General features: G+C 39.3%; 2 protein-coding genes across 6 annotated transcripts in view; both read right to left on the reverse strand.

The window, feature by feature from the left end:
- QSOX2 (quiescin sulfhydryl oxidase 2) overlaps positions 1–11763 on the reverse strand; it is a 67699-nt gene extending 55936 nt beyond the window's left edge. For both annotated transcript variants that reach the window (XM_074210685.1, XM_074210684.1), the window contains exon 1: positions 11450–11763. In XM_074210685.1, coding sequence (XP_074066786.1) covers positions 11450–11744 — 295 coding nt within the window. In that variant the 5' untranslated portion in view covers positions 11745–11763. The remainder of the gene's footprint in view (positions 1–11449) is intronic.
- A 2442-nt stretch (positions 11764–14205) lies between these two features.
- Positions 14206–24670, reverse strand: part of CCDC187 (coiled-coil domain containing 187) — a 130496-nt gene continuing 120031 nt past the window's right edge. For all 4 annotated transcript variants that reach the window (XM_074210687.1, XM_074210686.1, XM_074210688.1 and 1 more), the window contains 2 exons: positions 24470–24537; positions 14206–20977 (listed from right to left, as the gene is read on the reverse strand). In XM_074210687.1, the coding sequence (XP_074066788.1) occupies positions 18279–20977; positions 24470–24537 (2767 nt within the window). In that variant the 3' untranslated portion in view covers positions 14206–18278. The remainder of the gene's footprint in view (positions 20978–24469; positions 24538–24670) is intronic.

The raw sequence follows: 24670 nt of genomic DNA on the forward strand, positions 1-24670 counted from the left end.
TGTTCCACAGAGTACTTTCAATGGATTGGTAGTAGTGGTAGTGGTGGAGGTAGTGGTAAGTAGTGGTAGTGACAGCAGCAGCAAATGGCATTTATTAAATGATTTAAAATTTTACTTGTATTATCTTATTTGATCCTCACAACATTTTGTTATCATAATTTTATTGCTGAGGAAACTGATCACATAGCTAGTAACTTAGGTAGGATTCCTGACTTCAAGTACAATATTCTTATTACAATATTCTTTATTACAACACAATAAAAATATATTTTATGAAATTTTAGAAGGTACTGATAATATTTCATAAAAGTCCTTTGCTATCTAATAAGAAGAAATACTTTATAGAAGGTGAATCAATTGGGCTCCTGTGACTATTGACTATTAGGCTGCTTCACTTTCTGGATCTCTATCTAATTCCCTAAATAGCTATTATTTAAAGGGTTTTCAATATTCCTTAAATCAATCTCAATCTCTCTCTCTCTCTCTCTCTCCTCTCTCTCTCTCTCTCTCTCCCTCCCTCCCTCCCTCCCTTCTCAGATACCAATGAGTGGTAATCCTCACAGGGTTATTAATATTCCTAGTGAAGTCCTCTCTGGGTTAAGAAACATTAAGAAAAGCAAACTATTATTAATATTGGACTATTCCTAGAAAGACCTTGCATTCCAAAAGGGAAGCTCATGAGCCACCTGCTTTATAAGACTATTTTTGCAAACTGGTAGGACAGTCTAACCATAGATATTACTTCATTAAAATAGTGATGAAGGTCCCAAGTTACCTCACCATCTGGTGGGAAAAAATATTATGAAAACTTTTCATTCTTTTCTTTGTGCCTGTTGCTGGGGTAGATTTTCCTCGAATAAGATTTTACCCTCGAAAAAGATTTTACCCTCGGAGACCCAACCAATGGGTTAAAGGAGAAAGTGGTTAAGAAAGAGGGGGGCGCTGCGTTAGGATTTGTATAATCTTGCTTGACTGTCTTTAGGGTCAGCTCTTTGATCATGAGTCTGCCCCTGTCTCGAGAAAAGCAAATAAAAACTTTCTTTTGCTCAGACCAGTTCCTGAAGATTTTGCTTAGTGTATTTTTATCACACAAACTATGGAGGTTAATATGTCTATATGAACTAAATATAAGGATTAACTTAGTTCATACAGAATTTCTTTTTATATTAAAAGTTCATATGGGGCAGCTAGGTGGTACAGTGGATAGAGCACCAGCCCTGGAGTCAGGAGTACCTTAGTTCAAATCTGGCCTCAGACACTTAATAATTCCCTAGCTTGTGTGGCCTTGGGCAAGCCACTTAACCTACCATTGCCTTGAAAAAAACCCTAAAAAACAAAAAGGTCATATATACATGAAGTTGCATTTAAGTAGCAGTTAGATGTACAATAGGACTAATTTAGCATTTGCTTATAGTGTCCATAATATTGATCACCTTCTCTGTCCTTTTTTCCTTCCCCCCATTCCTTGTGTTCATCTTTTCTTTAATAGGTTCCCTCTTTTTCTCCTTCATTCATTTAATTATTTGCCCAGCAATATGCAGACAGTTTAAAATATAGAAAATACAAAAAAAAATGCATTCTCCCTATCTAGAGCACAAAATGGGAGTTGGTAAATAATCCAACAAATTCACTTCAATAAACCTTTATTAGGCACCAACTATGTGTGCTAAGTAGGATAGGAAGGGAAATGCAAAAATAAGTAAGATATAGTTACAGCATATGTGGAGCTTCTAGGAGGGGGAACAAACAAATAGCTAATATAAATTTTAACACAAATGCATTAGGGGTGCATAAAATAAAATAAAATGTGATATGAGAGCTGAGGACAAGTATTTTTATAAACTATTTTCATAAAAAATTTTAAAAAAGTATTTTTTATAAATTTTCATGTATCATTTCTATAGAATAAATCAGTTTTAAAAAAATGTTTATAAGTTAAACAATTAAGTACAGTTCAGGATATGTTACACTATAGAATGTGTGACTGAATGTTAAATCAATCAACCAGACCACAAGCAAATATTAAGTTCCCCACTATGTAGCAAGCACAGTGCAAGGCGTGAATGATACAACAATTCCTTCCCCCACCCCCCACATCAGGAACTCAAATTCCATTGGAGCGAGGGGAAAGAAAACAAGGGCACATCTAAGTAAATATAAATGACAAAATTAATATAAAATACACTGAAGGGCCTCATGTAGGAGATAGAATGTGAACACTGAAGAGAGGATAGAGAATCTAAGAAGCAGAGATGAGGAGGGATTGCATTCTAAGCCTGGGGAACTTTGCATGATTATGAGCAGCAAGTATGCCAGCTGGAAGAGAAGGTATATGAAGAGATAGGTTCGATCACCAGTCTAGAGAGATAGGTTAAATCTCATTGTGAAGGGCTTTAAATGCCAGGGGAGTTTGTACTTGATCTAGAGATAACAGGGAGTCCCTGGAGTTTCCTGAGCAATATGGTCAGACTTTCTTTTTATGTCACTTTGTCATGTGTGGACCGTGAATAAAGTGGCAGACCAATTAGAAGGCTACTGCCAAGGAAAGAGTTAATGAGGTCCTAAATAGGGTGGTGACTCTGTAAGTCAAGAGGAAAAAAGAAATACAAGAGATGCTATAGATTCAATACAAATCAACTGACTGGATCCAGATTATAAGCAGAGAAACAAGAACCAAAAATTACTCCAAAGAACACTGTACACAGTAATAAAATTGTAACAATAATCAATTGTTAAAAGGCTTAGCCATATATAAATACGACCATCTACAACAACTCCAAAGGACTCATCATGAAAAATGTAAACCACTTCCAGCGAAAGAGCTGATAAACTACCAAAAGGCAGACTGAAACATTTTTTTCCACTCTATTTTTCTTGCCCCCTATCCCATGGCTAATGTAGAAATATATTTTGCATGACTTAATATGTAGAATAGTTATATTTCTAGCCTTCTCAATGAGTGGGGAAGGGGGCTTAAGAAAGATTATTTAGAACCGAAAATAATTTTTTAAAAATAACTTCAAGGTTGTGAATGTGGGTGAGTTTCAAAAGAATAATAGTGCTCTCAAGAGAAATAGGAAAGTTGAGAAGCATGGATAAAGACTATGAATTCTGCTTTGCTGATCTTGAGATTTTAAAATGCAGGGCTGGGACTCAGGAGAAAACTGAGGGCTATATATATAAGGAACTGGGAGTGATCTGTGTAGAGACTATCATAGTTGAACATAATGAAATCACTAAGAGAGAGAAGGACTAGTAGAGTCTTAGGTTAAAGACATTTAGGAGGTGGGATATGGATTATATCCCTTCAGACAAAGGAGAACAAGAGGCAGTAACCAAACAGGTAAAAGAGCTAAGGGAGAGAGATGTGTCATGAAAACCCGGAGATGAGAGATCAACAAATATCAAATGCTGGAAACAGGTACAGAATAATAAATGAGAAAGGGGTTTGGCATTTAAGAGATCATTGGTAACCATGGGGAAATCACAGAATCTGAGCTGGAAGGAATCTCAGAGGTTATCTACTTCAAATCATACCAGAAAGAAATCTTTACTCTAAAATATGACAAGAAACCATCTTTAAAGTCTTACAATAAGGGAAAACTCACAATCTCATGAGGGATTCCACTTTTGGAGAATTCTAATTGTTAGAAAAATTTTTGTTCCTGGGCATAAAGTATAAAAGGCTTTTTGCATCATCGTCTACCTATTACTCTAGATCTACCTTCTGGGATTCAAACAAAACAAGTATAATTATTCCTCTTCCATATTTTAGCCCTTTAAATACATGAAGATAGCTATTATGTTCTCCTTGAATCTTTCCTGAGACAAATATTCCCAAGTTTCTTCAACCAATCTCCACTTGACATGAATTCAAGGCCCTTCACCAAACTGGATGCCTTTATCTCATGATTTTCTAGCTTAACAACAACTTTTTAAACCTGTGACACCAAGAGCTAAACATAACACTCCAGATGTGGAATGATTAGTGTAGAGTAAGAGGAGCTAACACTTCTTTATTCTTCTTTTAACCATTAATTTTCTTTTTGTTGCCACATTATGCAGAGGACTAATATTAGGTTTATAATTTGCTAAAACTAAAAGATTTTTATAGATATGCTCTTTAATCATGCCTCTTATAAAATTTATTTTTTGAACATAAGTATAAAGCTACATTTATTCCTATTGAATTTTATTTTAGCTCTAGCTGATATTGACCACTGTCCAATAGGTTAGCTAGCTGCAAATCTGATGACCATACCATCTATATCTTTATACAAGTCAATGATAAAAAGAAGAAACAGTGTGTGGGGGGAAGCACAAATATCTGGGGATCTCTTGCCAAACTTGACACTGAACCATTAACCACCATTATTTGAGTCTAGGAATTCAACCAGATCTGAATCCATCTAATTTTATTATCCTCTAATCCACCAGTTTTTTCAATCTTCTTCAGTTTTGATGCCAGACTACAAAGGGTTGAGAATTTAATAAGGGGAGAGTAGGCAGAAATAAAGTAAATGTCTCAGCTTCTCTAATACTAGCTCCCTTTCCTGTAAATACTCATTCCTGTCTCCAACCTCATCTCATTCATGTCCCCCTCTTTCCTGCATTTTTTTCCATTTCCTCTTCTCCTTTTCCATTAATTTTTCTCCCTTGATCCTCTCACCCAGTATTCAAGTCATACCAATCCTGCCACTGCTTACCAGAGAGGAAAAAAATTAGAAGCAAGGAGAAAAAAAAGGAGAGTCTCACATAAGCTTGACAAAGGTATTATTCTGCCTATGGATCCTTGTCATTGTCACAAAACAATTCAATTTCACAAATACTTATTAAGCTCCAGCTATGTGGAGAGCACTATGCTAGGGGTTCAGGGAAACAAAAGACAAAAACAGTTCTTACTCCAAGAAATTTGTATTCTATATAGAGGGAGAGGTGATACAGTAAATATGCCTAAGTAATTTGAGGAGGGAGAAAACACTAATAAGTGATGAAGAAAATCTTAAGGATCTCCAGAGGGGGTAGTACCAAAGCTGAGTTGAGCTAAAGGAAGATTCTGAGATTTGAAATAAGGAGGGGGGGAAAAAGCATTCCAAGAATGGGGGAGTTTTGTGCAAATGTACTGAAGTAGGGGATGGGAGATGAAAGGCTAAATGAGATTGGGGAATATTCTGGTGACTGAAAGGGACTGATATGAAATAAAGCTGGGAAAAGTAGGGTGAAACCATATTATAGAGGGATTTAAAAACCAGATACTAGAGTTTGTTTTTTTATCCTGAAAAGTAAAGAGTCACTGAAACTTTTTAAGCAGAAGAATAACGTAATTAGACTTGTATCTTAGGAAGGTTCTTTTGAAAGTTTTGTAGAGGATGAGTTCACTCAAACATTCAGTTCTCCTCACCTAAATCCAATTCACTTGCTTGCCATGGCATCTCATTCCTGGTGTCATGGACCTCTTTAAGAATGAAGAACAAACAATAACGTACCTGAGTAGTAGGAGCTGCCCTACTTGCTGGCCAGATGGGCACCACAGTTGTCTGTCTGTCTGTCAGAATGAAATAGTAACTGTTTCTATTTTGGTTAGAATCTCTTAGGGTCATCCCCTATCAGATTGATTTTTTTTTTTGGAGTGGGTGAAAGAGGTCATTCTTTACTTCTTTTATTTTTTTTAACCTAGTCTAATCACTAATGCCGCAGTCAAATTGAGATCTGTTAATGATCTTAGCTTAAAAAGGCCAAAATATTCCACTACACCCAGAGGTCCATCTCCAGTCATTTGTATCCAAATCTGGGCACTAAACCTAGATGACTCCAGAGAAGAAAGTGAGGCTGATGACTTTGCCCAGACTTCTCTCCCCTTGTATACTATGGCAACACATTCCTTATATCATGATCCTCTTCAGTAATGAGGGACAAACAACATATTAACACTGAAATTCTCACAGGAAATTTTATTTTCAGTATGCCAAGCAGGCAACAATAGGTAATATCTATTTGATATGACTTTCATTTTTTCCCCTTCCACTTCCACAGCAGTTGGATAACTATTACAAAATAAGCATGCATCGCAAATTGAGTTAGCCACTACTGCTCCAGGCCAAATAGTCTACAATGAATAGTATTTTATTATATGACAGGAATAAACCCTATCAAAATAAATACTGGAAAAATCCTTGGCTATAGTACATAGTAGATTTTTTGTTAGCTTAGTCTACCTTCATCTGAAAAAGTATTAATGCTATTTCCAAATAAATCCAGAGTTCTAGAAAAATTACGGGATTCCAGTATATCATTCATAAGAAAAAAATCAATCAGCAAAATGTTAACGGCACAGGTTTTGAAGTCAGAGGACCTGGATTCAAATTCTACCTTCACTTAGGACCATTGTGTCCTTGGGTAAATTGGTGCTGTTGTTTGTCCTTCATTCTCAAAGAAGACCATAACATGCACATATACTGGATATGGGTGAAGGGGTTGCCATGCTAAGTCATCAGCCTCACTTGCTCCTCCAGAGCCATCTGGGTCCAGGAGTCAGATATGAATCAGGATGACTGGAGATGGCCCTGGATGCAAGGCAATCAGAGTTAAGTGACTTGACCAAGGTCACATAGCTAGGAAGTGACAAGTGTTTAAGATCCACATTTGAACTCAGGTCCTCCTGACTACAAGGCCAGTGCTCTATCCACTGTACCACCTAGTTGCTACTCTTGGGTGAATTACTTCTCTCAGATTTTCAATTTCCTCATTTGGGCTAAGATGTAGTTTTAAGGTCCTATCTAATAGATCTCTATGAGTCATGGATGGAAAAGAGTTTTTGCCCTGGGTAGATTCAGTTCCTAAGCTTCTAAATCACAGTTCTTTCTGAATAGCTCTCATTTTACTGAAGATATAAAATTATGCAAACAAAAGTAAAAATGCAAATAAAAAGGACCAAGTGATCAACATGTCAGTGTTCCCAAAAGGCCTGAGACCTATTAAATTTCATGCTCTGAATTTCTAATATCAGTGAGAATATTCAAAATAAATACCAATCTTGACATACATTCTGTCATGATCATATTTTCTCTCCCCAGAAAAGGGGGGGATTCTGTAAAACACAATTTATAAACCTAGACATTACCATATTATTTTTAGGAGTGAAGAGCAGCACAATGGATAAGTTGCTGTTCTAGAAGTCAGGAAGATCTAGTTCAAATTCCACCTCAAGATATATACTTGTTCGGAAGCTTAGTTAAGTCACTTAACCTCTCTTGGCCTCAGTTCTTCATCTATAAAATGAGGGAACTGAACTAGATAGTTTCTAAGATCCTGTCCATCTCAAAGTCTAAGATCAAATGAGACCCAAGGTTGAGTACTGACTCTACTCCTTAATAAAGGAGCTTGTTACCTTCCCTTTATGGGTCTCTGTTTCCTCATCTTTAAGACTGAATTAAGAGGGGGGTTGAATGAAATTATCTTTAAGGTAATCTTTCAGGTCTAATATTTCAAGTGCCAAACAAAACAGCTGAGTCAACTCCTCCCTGCCAGAAAGGTCATCAAAGGTTTCTAGAACAAGCCTATTATGCAACGTTTGAACTTACTCATTTATACTTTTGTAATCTAAAGAAGCCAGAATTATCTCAGCTATAAAACCCAATCCCCTATAATATTGTTTTATCCCCCCATAATCAAAAAAGAACAAGATTCTACAACATTCTTATCACTGTCACAATTAAAGATGTATTATAAAGAACCTCAAGAGGACTAAAATAAATAAAATGATCATTTGCAAGAAAAAAAAGGTACAAAAGTCCTTTCTTGGATTAAAAAAAACAAACTGTTTATTTGGCAGAGGATAAAGGGAAAGGAAAAAAAAGAAAGCACCAATTTGTTTTAAGTCTCTTGCCTACTAGGGAAGGTATATAATTAGAGGCAAGTTCAACACTCAGAAAACAACCCTGAGCAAACCTCATTCAAGGTGAAAAAAAAAAAAGAGTTCCTTCTTCAGATGAATTTAAATAGTTTTAAAACAACAGTAACTTTTTACTGAAGGTTTTTCAATGTTTCCCCTAATTTAAAAGATAGATTTGTAAACAGGTAAAGGAAAAGAGCAGAAAGCAAAAGATGAGGAGGGGAGGGGAAGAAGGTATAACTCAGAGGATTCAATAGATCAAAATGTTAAACTAGAAACCAAAGAAGTAATCAACTCAAAAGATCTGTGGAAAGGGACCACCTAAAGAAGGGTTTTAAAGATCTCTCATCATCCCTTTATTAGTACATCTTTAAAACGGTTTTTGGGGAGGTTCCTGCTATCTCTTGTGAAAGGAGACATGCTTTTCCACAGATCTTTTGAATATATGTGTGTGTGTGTATACATATGTGTGTGTATATATATATTCTGTCATACTTCCTCCAAAACCCAAATCTGGGTATTTGCAAATTGAGGTCTGTAGATTTTATTTTGCCCTAACAAGTCAAGAAATCCATCAAATGGCTATATTCTCAGTGTAGATCTCTGGGGTAGTTGAGAAGAGAAGGAATTTCAGAGAAGAGAGATAAGCACTTATTGACAAGGTCAGATGTACCCATAAGTAAAAGATTGTGTTGAGAAGTCCCAGGTTGGAAGGTATTGAGAACTGGGAATGAAGTGCCTGGGAATTCTACGGTACAAAAAAATCTGGAATTCTCTGAAAACAGGGAGGGATTCTGAATAATGCAGATCACCTGGTTGGGGAGCTGAGAACTTGGCAACATGTGGTACAATGATGAATAGTGAACTACTTGGAACCAGGGGCTTAGAAAAAGACTCAAATACGGAGACAAGGGGGTGAGGGTGGGAAGGAGATTCTACATACTATAAAGGAAAGATATTAGGGTGGGAGAGAGAAATGACAGAGCGATACCTATTAGAGTGCAAGCAAGAGATCCTCTTATTATGGTCATGGATCCTAGTGGTATAAGGCAGAGGTTGGGACCAACCAGGACCTCACAGATCACAGGGATCGGGACCAACTCAGACCTCACAGATCACAGGGACTGGTACCAACTCAGCCTCACAGATCACAGGGATCGGGACCAACTCAGACCTCACAGATCACAGGGACTGGGACCAACTCAGCCTCACAGATCACAGGGATTGGGACCAACTCAGACCTCACAGATCACAGGGATCGGGACCAACTCAGCCTCACAGATCACAGGGATCGGGACCAACTCAGACCTCACAGATCACAGGGATTGGGACCAACTCAGTACAGGGACTGGGACCAACTCAGACCTCACAGATCACAGGGACCGGGACCAACTCAGACCTCACAGATCACAGGGATTGGGACCAACTCAGACCTCACTGATTACAGGGACTGGGACCAACTCAGACCTCACTGATTACAGGGACTGGGACCAACTCAGACCTCACAGATCACAGGGACCGGGACCAACTCAGACCTCACAGATCACAGGGATCGGGACCAACTCAGACCTCACAGATCACAGGGACTGGGACCAACTCAGACCTCACAGATCACAGGGACTGGGACCAACTCAGCCTCACAGATCACAGGGATCGGGACCAACTCAGACCTCACAGATCACAGGGACCGGGACCAACTCAGACCTCACAGATCACAGGGACCGGGACCAACTCAGACCTCACAGATCACAGGGACCGGGACCAACTCAGCCTCACAGATCACAGGGACCGGGACCAACTCAGCCTCACAGATCACAGGGACTGGGACCAACTCAGACCTCACAGATCACAGGGATCTGGACCAACTCAGCCTCACAGATCACAGGGATCGGGACCAACTCAGCCTCACAGATCACAGGGACCGGGACCAACTCAGCCTCACAGATCACAGGGATCGGGACCAACTCAGACATCACAGATTACAGGGACTGGGACCAACTCAGACCTCACAGATCACAGGGACCGGGACCAACTCAGACCTCACAGATCACAGGGACCGGGACCAACTCAGCCTCACTGATCACAGGGACTGGGACCAACTCAGACCTCACAGATCACAGGGATCGGGACCAACTCAGCCTCACAGATCACAGGGACCGGGACCAACTCAGACCTCACAGATCACAGGGACCGGGACCAATTCAGACCTCACAGATCACAGGGACCGGGACCAACTCAGCCTCACAGATCACAGGGATCGGGACCAACTCAGCCTCACAGATCACAGGGACCGGGACCAACTCAGCCTCACTGATCACAGGGATCGGGACCAACTCAGACCTCACAGATCACAGGGATCGGGACCAACTCAGCCTCACAGATCACAGGGATCGGGACCAACTCAGCCTCACAGATCACAGGGACCGGGACCAACTCAGCCTCACAGATCATAGGGATCGGGACCAACTCAGACATCACAGATTACAGGGACTGGGACCAACTCAGACCTCACAGATCACAGGGATGGGACCAACTCAGACCTCACAGATCACAGGGACCAACTCAGACCTCACAGATCACAGGGACTGGGACCAACTCAGACCTCACAGATCACAGGGACCGGGACCAACTCAGCCTCACTGATCACAGGGACTGGGACCAACTCAGACCTCACAGATCACAGGGATCGGGACCAACTCAGCCTCACAGATCACAGGGATCGGGACCAACTCAGCCTCACAGATCACAGGGACCGGGACCAACTCAGCCTCACAGATCACAGGGATCGGGACCAACTCAGACATCACAGATTACAGGGACTGGGACCAACTCAGACCTCACAGATCACAGGGACTGGGACCAACTCAGACCTCACAGATCACAGGGACTGGGACCAACTCAGCCTCACTGATCACAGGGACCGGGACCAACTCAGACCTCACTGATCACAGGGACCGGGACCAACTCAGACCTCACAGATCACAGGGATCGGGACCAACTCAGACCTCACAGATCATAGGGATCGGGACCAACTCAGACATCACAGATCACAGGGACCGGGACCAACTCAGACCTCACAGATCACAGGGATCAGGACCAACTCAGCCTCACAGATCACAGGGACTGGGACCCAGATCACAGGGACTGGGACCAACTCAGACCTCACAGATCACAGGGATCGGGACCAACTCAGCCTCACAGATTGGTCTCACAGTCACAAGTGTTCTTGGAATGGAGGGGGGCGGGGAGGAAGGAGTTTGGGGAACAGGGAGGAGGGATGACGGCTGACCCAAGGGGGTGGTCTGGGCTCCTCTCCCGATAGCCCCAGCCCGTGACAAAGAAGGGGCGTCTGGGGCAGGGCAGGGCGCGGGGCCGGCAGGTCCAGACGCGCTCCGAGTCCTGAAGGGGAAGTGCCTGGGAGAAGAGGTGGCGGGGCGCCCGGGGGGGGGGGGGCAGGAGCAGTCCGCGCCGGGTTCAAGGACCGTGGGGGGGGGGGTCGCCCGGGGAGGGGAGGGGAGGGCCGCGCCCGGCCCCGCCGCGCCTGCGCGCCCCGCTCACCTCGCACGTCGCGCGCCAGGGCCCGCCACACGGGCGCGTAGTGAATGCAGTGGCCGCACCACGAAGAGTAGAACTGCACCAGCCACGCGGCCGAGCTGTTGCCCGTGGCCGCGCGCACGCTCCCGGCGTCCAGCGCCCACACGGCGTCCGCGCCGCCGGTGCTGTACAGCCGGGCCTCGGCCGCGCGGATCCCGGACCCCGCCGAGGCGAGGAGGAGCAGCCAGATCAGCGGCGGCCGCGACCACCCGCGGGGCCCTCCGCTCGAGCCCCGGCCCCGGCGCCCCGCTGCCGCCATCTTGGACGCGCCCGTGGGGGGGGCGTTGACCTTTCACCCTGGCAACCGCCGTCACGTGTGCCGCCGTCCGCCGAGGCTGGCGCGCTCCTGGCAACGCCGGACCCTCGCCTCTCTCCGAGGAGGGGCGGCCCGGCCTGTGTCGCTACCCCCCCCCCCCCCCAGCCCCGCGCTGCTCTGCGAGCCGGGCCGGGGCGAGCCGGGCCGGGCCCGGGCGATGGCGGCCAGGCGGCGGTGCGGACCAGCCCAGGGCAGCCCTGGGCGAGGGTCTCCCCCGGGAGGGCCCGCGCGGCGCAGTCCAGGGCGCTGCAGCCCAGGGGGAGCCCTTGTGGTTTAGGATCTGTGCGCCCCTGCCTCCGCTGACCCCGATGCCCGAGCTGCACCTCCCCCGCCTCCCTCTGTACCGATCCAGTGTAGTTTAGGGGGCAAGTGTGAACCTGAGAAGACGAGTCGCTTCTTTTTAATTGGACTTTTTGACCTGTGTCCTGGAAACAAGCCACTTGACCTTCCATTTTCCCCATCTTTATGATGCCTGGGACTAGATAACTTATCTACTCTCAAATGACTTTTTTAGTTTTTCCCTCTTGTCTCTAAAACTAGGTGCTGATGTGTCCTTTTAAATTTTAGTGAGTTATAGTTATCTGATCCAAAGATTGCTCTTTGGGCAAGGTGAGTAGACTTTGCGAGTCCCACGGCTGAGGAGCCCTTTTGCCCTAGGTTGACTCTGTTTTGGGGTGGATAAATGGTGCCTGACAGGTATAACTCAAAACATTGGTTCAGGGGCAGCTAGGTGGCACAGTGGATAGAGGACCAGCCCTGGAGTCAGGAGGACCTGAGTTCAAATGTGGCCTCAGACACTTAATTCCCTAGCTGTGTGGCCTTGGGCAAGTCACTTAACCCCATTGCCTTGCAAAAAAAAATACCTAAAAAACCCATTGGTTCAGTACTCAGCTGACAAACAGTAGAGGAGTAGCAGTTTTTACTCCTAGGAACTGAAAGATCCATGTTCAAATCTCATCTTTGCTTCAGTTTTATAGTATGATGGATCAGGCAGTCATATCCTATTGGCCTCAGTTGCCCGTCTATAAACTAGGACTGGCCAAAATGTCCCATTTTTTACATTCTATAAGCATGCATTAACTTGAAAGTATGAACTGTGCTTTCTTTTGTTTCATTCATTACCTAGAATAGGGCTCAACAGGAAAAGATAAAAAAAAACTGTTAGAGAGGTTATTGATTAAAAAAAAAAACACCCTACCTTTTTTAAGGAAGCCTCTCTTTATTTGGTAATTCCAACATATATCAGTGTTTGCACAGAAAAAAAAGGAATCTAAATCCAACCTGAGTCCCTGTTCTCTCTATTAAGGAAATTTTTTCCTTTGGCTCAGAGGCACTATGTATAATTTCCACTTCATTTCCACTATCATGCTTCATCTCTTATTCTGTGGGAATTTCATGAGAGCCATATATGATCAGATTTTTCAAACTATAGAACTCTGCTGTACATATACACCCCCTTAACTCAGGATTTGAAACAAAGACATGAAAGAACCCTGGCATCTACATGCCTGCCCAACATAATCACTGAGACCGAAACTGGGGAAGAAGGGTTGTCTGACATCTTTTGTGTGGGAGGGAAAACTCTCATTTAATGAATGCTTTTGTGATTCAAATTAATTTTAAGCCAGGGCCTTCCTAACTAGCATTGGTGGCCTTCATTTATATTTTATGAGCCTGCCTATTCTAGCTGCTGGAGCTAAAGGAATCAAAGGAAACTGTAAAGTTAGTTTGATGCTTTGGGATTTAAAGCCTCCGGTGGGGAAGGCATTTTCATGGGCATTTTATGCAGGAGAGGCACTGCTAAATGTGCAATGCTGAAAGAGACAGATTACAGGAAAATTAAATGTAGGCTTTAACTGAGAAATAATCATTTTCTATGAAAGATAATGACTTCTCTTGAGGCCAGTATCAAGATTTATTGGCCCAAGAGGTTAATATTGATCAAAGCCAAGGCAAGGAAAATATTAGACCTTGAAGTAGAGTAATCTTGATATTGAAGTCTTGCCACTGACTGAACAGGTCAATATATCTGGATGCCAAAGCCCAAAGCTTTGTACACATAATGCTGGATGAGATTAAATATGTCTAACACCTTCGGAGGATATACTTTCTCTTTTCTGGCCCAAGTCATTTTGTGGCTGTCCTTCTACATATGGGTTTTAGGCATGGGTTTTTATTATTTCAAAAGTGGTAGTTCCTTCCCCATGACAGAGTCATTCAAGGGCAATACTGGAAAGGCATCAAATCCTCCATATAGAAACCTCTGAGCAGTTCGGTCACATAGGTAAATAATGTTTATGAGAAACACCTTGCTCCAGTTGTATATTTGTACTATCAGTCCTTATCATTCAATGCCAAACCAATAGCCTTAAGACTGGAAACTACTGAACTTGAGAGGGATCAGTAGAGTTTCAGTATTGGAGATTTATTACTGTGCCAAACTTGTATGTGTAAAATACATAATTCTGCCCACATGGACTCATAAATCCAAAGGAGTCAGCAATAAATAGAAAAAATAAAAAATTACAGACTAATTTGTTCAGAAAACTAGGAACAAATCAATATGAAAGCTATAGCTCAAAGTAACTACATTTTCAAATTTTACAGATAGTGAACACATTTTTCAGTAAATCTAAAATTTGAGCTTTAAATTTTAAATATGCATAAAATTCACATTCATTTATCTGTACCACTTAAATAAAATTCCCTGAATTGATAATACATTAATTTTATAAAAAACCTCAATCATTTACCACACTTAAATAATATTAAATTGCCATTATGTGATATCATACAAGTCACATTGATACCTTGGGCCTCTGCTTATTCCCATTTGTAAAATAAGTGGTTGGAGAAGTTGAACCCTTAAGTGTCTAACAGTTTTGACATTCTATGATTCTAAGGCTTCTTCAGTTTATATTTTCCCCCAAATTTTAAATTTCTAATTGAATTTGAAAAGACTCTCACCTTAATGAATTTTTTTTATCCAAAGATGTTACAATCTTTCTTCAAATTAATATAGCAAATGAAAATTGGAATTTAAGGAGTTAAATTAAGGGAAAGGTTATTATTACAAAATGATTCTTCACTTTACAAGGAAATAGCAGGAAAAAGCTAGTTCTCTTGGTTTATAAAATACTGTATATTAGATTCACACACTACTTTTCAGGGCCACATCCTTTATCAGTCAGAACAAAATGTACCCAACTTGTGACTGACTAAATGAGCTCTTATAATTTTTTTTAAGTCCACTGAGCATAAGCTTGATCATTTCCTCATATTTTAGACCCCAACCACTAAGATTTATTTAATAATGAAAAACAAGCAGCCATTTGCATTTTGAATGGAATGCTTTTGTTTTGCTTTTTGACATTAGTATCCACATCAATCAAATTTTTTCTTGATTCAGTTTTTTGCAGCTTTAAATGACATCCTCTAACTTTCTATCATATCCAGGTAATCATCTTCAAAAATCAAAAATAGCACTTTAGACTATATTGCTTTCTCTCATTTCCATATCTGACAATGATAATGATAGGTATCTAGATGTGGCATGATTGCCAGTTCCTGTTCACAGTGTGTCCACCCATAGAAAAGCTGCTCCAAAAAGCTTGTGTTTGGAACAATACATCTGAAAAATCTGTTTACATATGTTTACATATCTTTCTCTGAGAACCTTTCACGCAGTCATTCATTTCTCCACTCTTCATAAGTTACATCTCTGGGCAATATTGGAAAATACCTCTACTACCACACATTCTTTCATCATTTCTTTTATTATTATTCTTGCTAAAAATCACTCCAAAACAAAAAATCTAACTCCTTGAAGCAATATTCTGCCAGCATTATTTAGTTCTCATGCTTAATCATCTCATGGATCTATCTTCAGGAATTCCTCTCTATTATTGAATAAACAAGCCACTTCCTAGCACCTCTGCCCAAATATTTGTACCAAGAAAAGAAATGTTGCAAGCATATTTGCAAATTTGTATGTGCAAATATAGATCTTTGCAGAAAGTGGTTGTTGCAAGAAATATATATTAAAATTCCTCACAATCTTTTTTTGAAATTTCCCTGTCAAATTCACTGGAAGGATTGCTTATATAATATTCGACAATCAGGAAATAGTATTTTTTTTTAATGGAGACTGAATCACATGAAAGAGGCAAGATCATGAAGGTAGAATCAAGATAGAACTTGCTCTTATCAACTAGTTAAGAATTCTTTCCTGAATCATCCAGATCATGTACCATACTTAAATAATATGTAATAAGTAAACTGTCTCTTCATATATTTGCCAACCAGGAGATCTTTTTTTTATTTTGAATTTTTTTTTAAATTTTACAATGTTTCCCCTAATTTCGCTTCCTTCCCCCCATCCCCCACAGAGGGCAATCTGTTAGTCTTTACATTGTTTCTATGCTATACATTGATCTAAGTTGAGTGTGTTGAGAGAGAAATCATATCCTTAAGGAAAAAAAATATATAAGAGATAGCAAAATTACATTATAAGATTAAGGTTTTTTCTCTTTTTTCATTAAAGGTCTTTGGTCTTTGTTCTCTACAATTGTTTCTCTGGATACAGATGGAATTATGGAATACATGGATACAGATGGAATCCATTGCAGATACCCCAAAACTGTCCCTGATTGTTGCACTGATGGAATGAGCAAGTCCATTAAGATTGATCATCACCCCCATGTTGCTGTTAGGGTGCACAATGTTCTTCTGGTTCTGCTTATCTCGCTCAGCATCATTTCATGCAAATCCCTCCAGGCTTCTCTGAATTCCCATCCCTCCTCAGCCAGGAGATCTTAAGAGTGATCTGATATGTGATAAAAATTTTGATATTCACAAGGGGGAAAAAATGCCGGTAACAACACCATCAGAAAATTATAATTCACTGTTCATTCTGAATTTGCCCCCAATATTAGTATGTGATCTGAGATTTCAACATACAAATGCTTATCTATACTGCCTATCAAATTCAGACAAGGGTTCATTTAATAGCATGTAAGCTGCATTAATGAAACCCGGAGAGATGATGATCCAGTTCATTAAAACATTCTACCTTTTTAGAACCATTTCAGATCTTGACACCAAAAGCAAATCATTAATACTTTTAGATTAACTCTATCAGACCTGCAGAGAAATGTAATTTTCTATGACTGTTTGTAGATTAGTATTTTACTTATTCAGAAGCCCTACCTTGCCCCACCCCAAAATTGGGAGGATTTACTTTTTTCTTTTTGTACTCTTTATTGTTCTTCAGATTTTACCTTGCTAATAAAGTACAGTGTGAAAAAGTAACAATCTATTTGTTTTACCAGTTTTTATTAGTGATTAGGCTGTGAAAATTAAGATTATAGCATGATTCCTATAAGTAAGAATTATTTTTATAATACTATTTGGGTAACTAGAAATGAATGAAGAAAATAAGAGTTCAAAGGAAATTGATAAATTCAATCAAATTCTGATTAAACCTGTAGTACATAAAAGATCCTTAAAATCCCACAGATAGTCTTTTAGTTGTGGGTTTGCCCATCCAATCTCTATGGTTGGTTTTATTTTTTGCAAGGCAGTGGAGTTAAGTGACTTGCCCAAGGTCACAAAGCTAGGTCATTTTTAAGTGTCTGAGGTTAAATTTGAACTCAGGTCCTCTTGATTCGGGGGGGGGGGGTGCTCTATCTACTTCACCACCTAGCTGCCCCATCTCTGTGGTTACTTTTGTTTCATTCTGAATACATTTTTCAAACGATTTCAAAATTACATTTTCTTCTTTCCTGTTTATAATGTGTCTATCTTTTGTTCCTGTCACCATTATCAATATCCTAGTTACCTCATTCACCATAGAACTGGTTTTTAATCTGGTATCCTCCAACCTCCAATATGTTCATGGATGGGTTTCAAGGGGACACCATGAACTTGAATGGGAAAAAATACATTTTTATTTTCATTCTTAACAGAAATTTAGCATTTTTTAAAATTTAAAAATATTATAAAAAAGGCAGTTCATCAGTTTCACTAGATTTCCAAAGCGATCCTTGATATACACAAAAAAAAGGTTAAGAACTCCTGCTCTAGAAGCTATACCTTTATTGAATCTACTTGGAAATTGTCTTAAACTGTCACTCATTTCATTCCTAAAAATATCATGTGGTGTTTATTTCTGGTATTTATCTCATTTAAAAATCCAATTTCTGATATCTTTAATTTGGGGGTCAGGATTTGTCTGTGATGCTAAAAATATCTGCATATTTCTAACCTTCATGGCACTGGTCAACAATTTAGTATAATATGTGATTTTTCTATCCTGTGAGAGCCAGGAAATTTAAACTTGTGATAAAAAGTTATTACTAGATTTAAAAAAAACATAATTTTGACCTTTTTTAAAGGAATGTACACCATGATTCTCCACTCTCCTACCCTTCTTCATCCCCCCATCCAAATACCCATTTGGTTTTTGTTTATCCATTGTCAAAAATCCATTTTTCCCTTTTCTGTGTCATTAGCATAAGAGTTGTCTGTATAAGCAATTATTGGAGAGGGCATTGTTTTCATAGTGAGCTTTCCTACATCAGTAGGGGTTATATAGTGGTTGGTGGACAGGGAGACATTCTGCTGTTTGGCAAACTCTGCAAATACAGCTAAAGCATCCCATAAGATTTTTTTGGTCAGTTCAGTAGATATAGAATCAACTATTTCATATGCTTTTTGCCTAGGATCAAGTTGGAAGTCCATAACACTATTTTTAAAGTTGATTTCTTTCTCTTCCATCACATGTACCTCTTCAAGTACCTTCTCCACCTCATTTTTTATAGGTGTCATATGTGATTGGTCTTTTTGCTTATTTAAGGATCCTGAGAAATCTTTATTAAAAAGTCTTTCAGACTCAGACTGAGCATGGATAAAGCAGGTCTCCATAGGTTGGAAAGTCAGGGTTTCAGGAGTAGTAGAGAGTGATATCATTGGGTCTTCTCTATTGTTAAATTTGGCTTCTGGCTTTTTTGCTAAAAATTGGTATTCTATCCCGACCTCATCATAACATTTGCCACTCTGTAAGGTTGGTTCATAATGAACTGAATCTTGGTTGTCATTGTCATTTTCCTTTTCTGTAGAATCTGCCAAAAGGCATGACATTTGATCTGATCTATAGAATTCATCATAATCCACTTTATATTCTGAATAGTTTACTCTTTCTGAGTTCTTTTTGTGATCATCCTTTGTTTTATGTTCCATACCAATCCAGTGCCTTCCTTCAGAATGGCTCATCTCTTTGAATTTCAGAGTTTCTGGTTGTGTGTCTGTCACCTGTTCTCTGTTCCCTATATCATCCAGTGCCCATGGATTCTTCCCTTTATCTTTTTTGACTGGTTTTAAGAATGATGCTGGACTTCTACTGGCACTTCTGGACAAAGGACTGGACCAACAGTTCACTTTTTGGTTCCTTTTGACATTCTGCTGTGGTTCAAGACTCAGCAGTTCCTCTTTCCATTCCAAATTGTTTTCTCTCTTTCCATCCCATCCCAGTGAGTGTTTATTCTGAAATGAGTAGGAATTTTCTAAATCCAGAGGTGTCAGAGAAAGTTCTTCTGTCAATATCTCATCAGATAAAGAAGATAACTCACCAGTTTGAATAGATGAATCTTCATCTTGTGCATTCTTTGAATCTACTGGATATATCACTTCTTCTGGGGGAGAAGGGAAATCTTCTGAATTAAAGTTACTATCATTACTATTTGCCCAAAGCACAAGGTCAGGAGGGGGAGAAGGAAAATCTTCACTGGGGAAAGAAGATCTCTTCTGAGTTGTGGATGGGAGACCAGCACTGCCATAGGAAAGCACTTCATCAACAGGGGAGAGTATTTCAGACAAGATGTCACCATGAAGAATAGGCAGACCATCTCTTTTGATATGTATGGAGCCATCAACCCTCTCAGCTAGGCAGTGCTCAGCCTTGGGAAAAAGTTCATTGGGTGACCCAGAAGGAGATATCACCATCTTGTGACCACCTAAAGTTGTCTGATGCATATCAGATTCATGAACCTTATGCTCAGACACTGACTGAATAATTTTTCCCCCATGAAAGATCCCAGGATGCTGGTTAGCAGGCACATTGTTAAGGTCAGCTGACAACTGTTGAAAAGTAAATTTACTAACTTTGTCAGAAATAGGCTCCTCTTCTGGATTTTCTTCACATGTAGGCTTAGTTTTTTTGACTGATAAATTTTGGTTTCTCTGTGACTTTTCAAAAGGAAATGAAAGTGGTTGACAATTTGCTTTCAGGTTTGGAGATGTAAGTGGCATGAAGTAGATTTCTGAAGGAGAAAATTCAGTTTCTTTTTTGTTTATTCCATCCAGCAAAATATCTTTACATCCAAAGCCTTTCTGATCTTTTCCCTTACCAAGAGAAAATTCAGGACCTTGCTGTTCCAAATCTTCATCTGTCTCTGAAAAGTCATCCAAGGATGAAGAGGAACTGAACACATGTTCAACACAAACTTCATGCTCTGAATAAGTCTTTTTTTTATCCTCTTTTAGTTCCACATAGGTATCCACTGAAAGTATATCAGTCAATTTTCCAGAGGGAATATCTTGAGACAATGGTAACTCTGTCCATGAAAGGCTTTGCTTTTGTTTCCTGCTGTCAGGCAAGCTCACAACATTAGTTTCAGAAGGAGAGTCATTAATTGAAATATTATTATTCCCCTGTGTCTTCTGTAAGTCTTGGCAGTCTTCAAAAGGAAAACCACTATCAGGCTGTTTCTCATTATTAACTGCCAAAATCAATCCATCTCCTTTACTTGGGGTTACTGATGGATTAGGCAAGGGACTAAAAAGTGGTTGTTGGTCAGTGAGCTCCTGCCATGCATTGACATTTGTATTTTGTGAACTTTCAGCTTCTGAGTCACTTCCTGAAATCAAACTGTCTGAAATATTAACTAGAAAGGCAGTAACTTTCTGAAATTCAGAAATGGATAGACATGACTGACCACTCTTTAAATCTGGAGATGAGTTGCATGATGATATTTTTGTCTCTGAAGAGAGAGATTCTAAAGAGGTACTGAGAACAAGTCCTGATTCTAAGGAATCAAAAGTAGTGGTATCACACTTGGGGAAGTGGTTTTCATCATCCTGTTTATACTCTGATTTCTTCTCTTGATCTTTTTTGCATTCTGAAATACAAATAAAAACAGAATCTATTTCAAGAACTAGATTTAGGAGGCATTTTAAGAAATAGGAAGAGTCATATAATCTTGGGGTATAAATAGTGCTCAGAAGTTTCTAGTCCATTCTCCTATTCCTAAAAATCCTATCTTTAATATTTTTGATGGCTCAGAGTGGGGTTGGGGAGGGAGAAATATGAAGGAACCAGAGGGGTTCTACTCCCCTAAATCTATAGAAGTGACACTCAACTAAGAGATTCAAAACTGGAAAACTTAGTTGACTAGTGAGTCTGATTTCTTTCTTGAAATATCTTATTTTTTGAGTGAATAAAAATATTTAGATTTTTTTATAAACGTGGAATTGTAGGTGATTAGATCCTAGAAAGGATACTAGAGATTATCTAGCCAGCTCCCTCATTTTTTAAATTAAATTTATTTATTTTGAATTTTACAATTTTTCCTCTCATCTCACTTCCCTCCCCCCCACCCTCCACAGAAGGCAGTCTGTTAGTCTTTACATTGTTTCTATGGTATACATTGATCTAAGTTGAATGTAGTGAGAGAGAAATTATATCCTTAAGGGAAAAAAAATTAAGCATAAGAGATAGCAAAATTACATTATAAGGTAACTTTTTTTTCTTTTTAATTAAAGTTAATAAACTTTGGTCTTTGTTCAAACTCCACAATTCTCTGGATACAGATGGTATTCTCCATCACAGATAGCCCCAAATTGTGCCTGATTGTTGCACTGATGGAATGAGCAAGTCCATTAAGGTTGATCATCACCCCCATGTTGCTGTTAGGGTATATAATATTTTTCTGGTTCTGCTCATCTTACTCAGCATCATACAAATCCTCCCAGGCTTTCCTGAATTCCCATCCCTCCTGATTTCTAATAGAATAATAGTGTTCCATAATGTACACATACTGCAATTTGTTCAGTCATTCCCCAATTGAAGGACATTCACTTAATTTCCAATTCTTTGCCACCACAAACGGGGCTGCTATGAATATTTTTGTACAAGTGATGTTTTTTGGGGTTTTTTTTTTAGGTTTTTGCAAGGCAAATGGGGTTAAGTGGCTTGCCCAAGGCCACACAGCTAGGTAATTATTAAGTGTCTGAGACTGGATTTGAACCCAGGTACTCCTGACTCCAGGGCTGGTGCTTTACTGTGCCACCTAGCCGCCCCACAAGTGATGTTTTTACCTTTTTCATGATCTCTTCAGGGTAAAGACCCAGTAATGGTCTTGCTGGATCGAAGGGTGTGCACATTTTTTATTTCCCTTTGGCCGGAATTCCAAATTGCTCTCCAGAAAGGTTGGATGAGCTCACAGCTCCACCAACAATGTATTAGTGTCCCAGATTTCCCACATCCCTTCCAACATTGATCATTGTCCTTTCTGGTCACATTGACCAGTCTGAGAAGTGTGAAGTGGTACCTCAGAGATTCTTCAATTTGCATTTCTCTAGTAAGTAGTAATTTAGAGCAATTTTTCATATGTCTATGGATCACTTTGATTTCCTCATCTGAAAATTACTGTTTACATATCCTTTGACCATTTGTCAATTGGGGAATGGCTTTTTTTAAAAATCTGACTCAGTTCTCTGTATATTTTAGAAATGAGTCCTGTGTCAGAAATACTAAAAAAAAGTTTCCCAATTTACTACATTTCTTTTAATCTTGGTTACAGTGGTTTTGTCTGTGCAAAAGCTTTTTAATTTAATGCAGCCAAAATTATCTACTTCATTTTTAATGATGTTGTCCATCTCTTCCTTGGTCATAAACTACTTCCCTTTCCATATATCTGACAAATAAACTATTCCTTGATCTCCTAGTTTGCTTATACCATTAGTTTTATGTCTAAATCCAGAATCCATTTTGATCTTATCTTGGTACAGGGTGTGAGTGTTGGTCTAATCCAAGTTTCTGCCATACTAACTTCCAGTTTTCCCAACAGTTTTTATGGAAGAGAGAGTTTTTATCCCCAAAGCTGGACTCTTTGGGTTTATCAAACAGCAGATTACTATAATCATTTCCTGCTATTGTACCTAGTCTATTCCACTGATTTTTAACCACACTGTTTCTTAGCCAATACCAGACAATTTTGATGACTGATGCTTTATAATATAATTTTAGATATGGTAGGGCTAAGCTACCTTCTTTTTCACTTCTTTTTCATTAAATCCCTGGAAATTCTTGACTTTTTATTTCTCCATATGAATTTACTTCAATTTTTTCTAACTCTTAAAGTAATTTTTTGGAATTTTGATTGGTGGGACACTAAATAAGTAGTTTAATTTAGATACAATTGTCATTTTTATTATAGTAGCTCACCTATCCATGAGTAGTTGATATTTAACCAGTTATTTGAATCTGATTTTATTTGGGTGAGAAGTATTTTGTAATTCTTTTCAAAAATTTTCTGAGTCTGCCTTGGCAGGTAGACTCCCAGGTATTTTATACTGTCTGAAGTTACTCTGAATGGAATTTCTATTTCTAGCTCTTTCTGCTGTATCTTGCTAGTCATATATAGAAATGTTGAGGATTGATGAGGGTTTGTTTTATATCCTGTGACTGATAAAGTTGCTAATTATTTAGTACTTTTTTTAGATGATTTTTTGGAATTCTCTAGGTATACCATCATGTCATCTGCAAAGAGTGAGAGTTTTGTCTCTTCCTTCCCAATTCTAATTCCTTCAATTTCTTTTTCTTCTCTTGCTGAAGCTAACATTTCTAATACAATATTGAATAGTAGTGGTGATAATGAGCATCCTTGTTTCACCCCGATCTTCTTGGGAATGCCTCTAGCCTATCCCCATTGCATATAATTCTTGTTGATGGTTTCAGACAGATACTGCTTATTATTCTAAGGAACAGTCCATTTATTCCTACACACTTTAGTGTTTTTAGTAGGAATGGGTCTAGCTCCCTCATTTTACAGAAGGGCAAGTAATATCCAAGGATAAAAAGTGATTTTTAAAAAATTGGCAGAGCAAAAATTAGAAATCACCTTGTCAGAAAAAGACCCCCTAAAACAATAATAAATTAAATTAAATAATAGAAACTTTTATTTTAGTATTACATGAATATTAATGTTGTTTTAAGGGTATGGATAATTCAAAATTGAAAGCTATTTTAATCTATCTTGTAATACACTGTGATTTAAGATAGAGGGGAGCAGAAAGTTTTGAATTAAAATTAGTCTGCCTTTTTTTGAGCCCATTATCAGCCAGAGAGTGGAGAAAGGTAATCGAACCAAGTATGTTTGATGGGAAAAATGGAACAATTGGCCTCATGAGGTATAGTGAGTTCCTTGTCACTTCAGTTTGAGCACTTGATCAAGATAACTTGTTGGAATTCTCATAGAGGGAATTTACACATTTTATAGAAGACCAGACTAGATGATCTTTAAGATTTCCAGGTTATACTTTAAAAAATAAATCTGAAGTTTGTGTTCACATGATACATTCGTTTGCTACAAAAATTGAACCTGTCTTACCTTGAATGGAAGAGATAGGGCATATCTGGATTGTTTCCAACTGAACTTCTATAGACTTATCCTTCATCCTACAAAAACATGCACAAATAATAAATAGTGTTCAAAGTGCTCAGAACAAGCCAAGTACCAAAGGAAGAATAGTGTAGTGGTAAGATGATTAATTTTGGAATCAGAGCATCTGGTTTGAATCATAGTTCTGCT

This window comes from Macrotis lagotis, chromosome 1, assembly GCF_037893015.1.
Source record: "Macrotis lagotis isolate mMagLag1 chromosome 1, bilby.v1.9.chrom.fasta, whole genome shotgun sequence".
Taxonomy (NCBI): domain Eukaryota; kingdom Metazoa; phylum Chordata; class Mammalia; order Peramelemorphia; family Peramelidae; genus Macrotis; species Macrotis lagotis.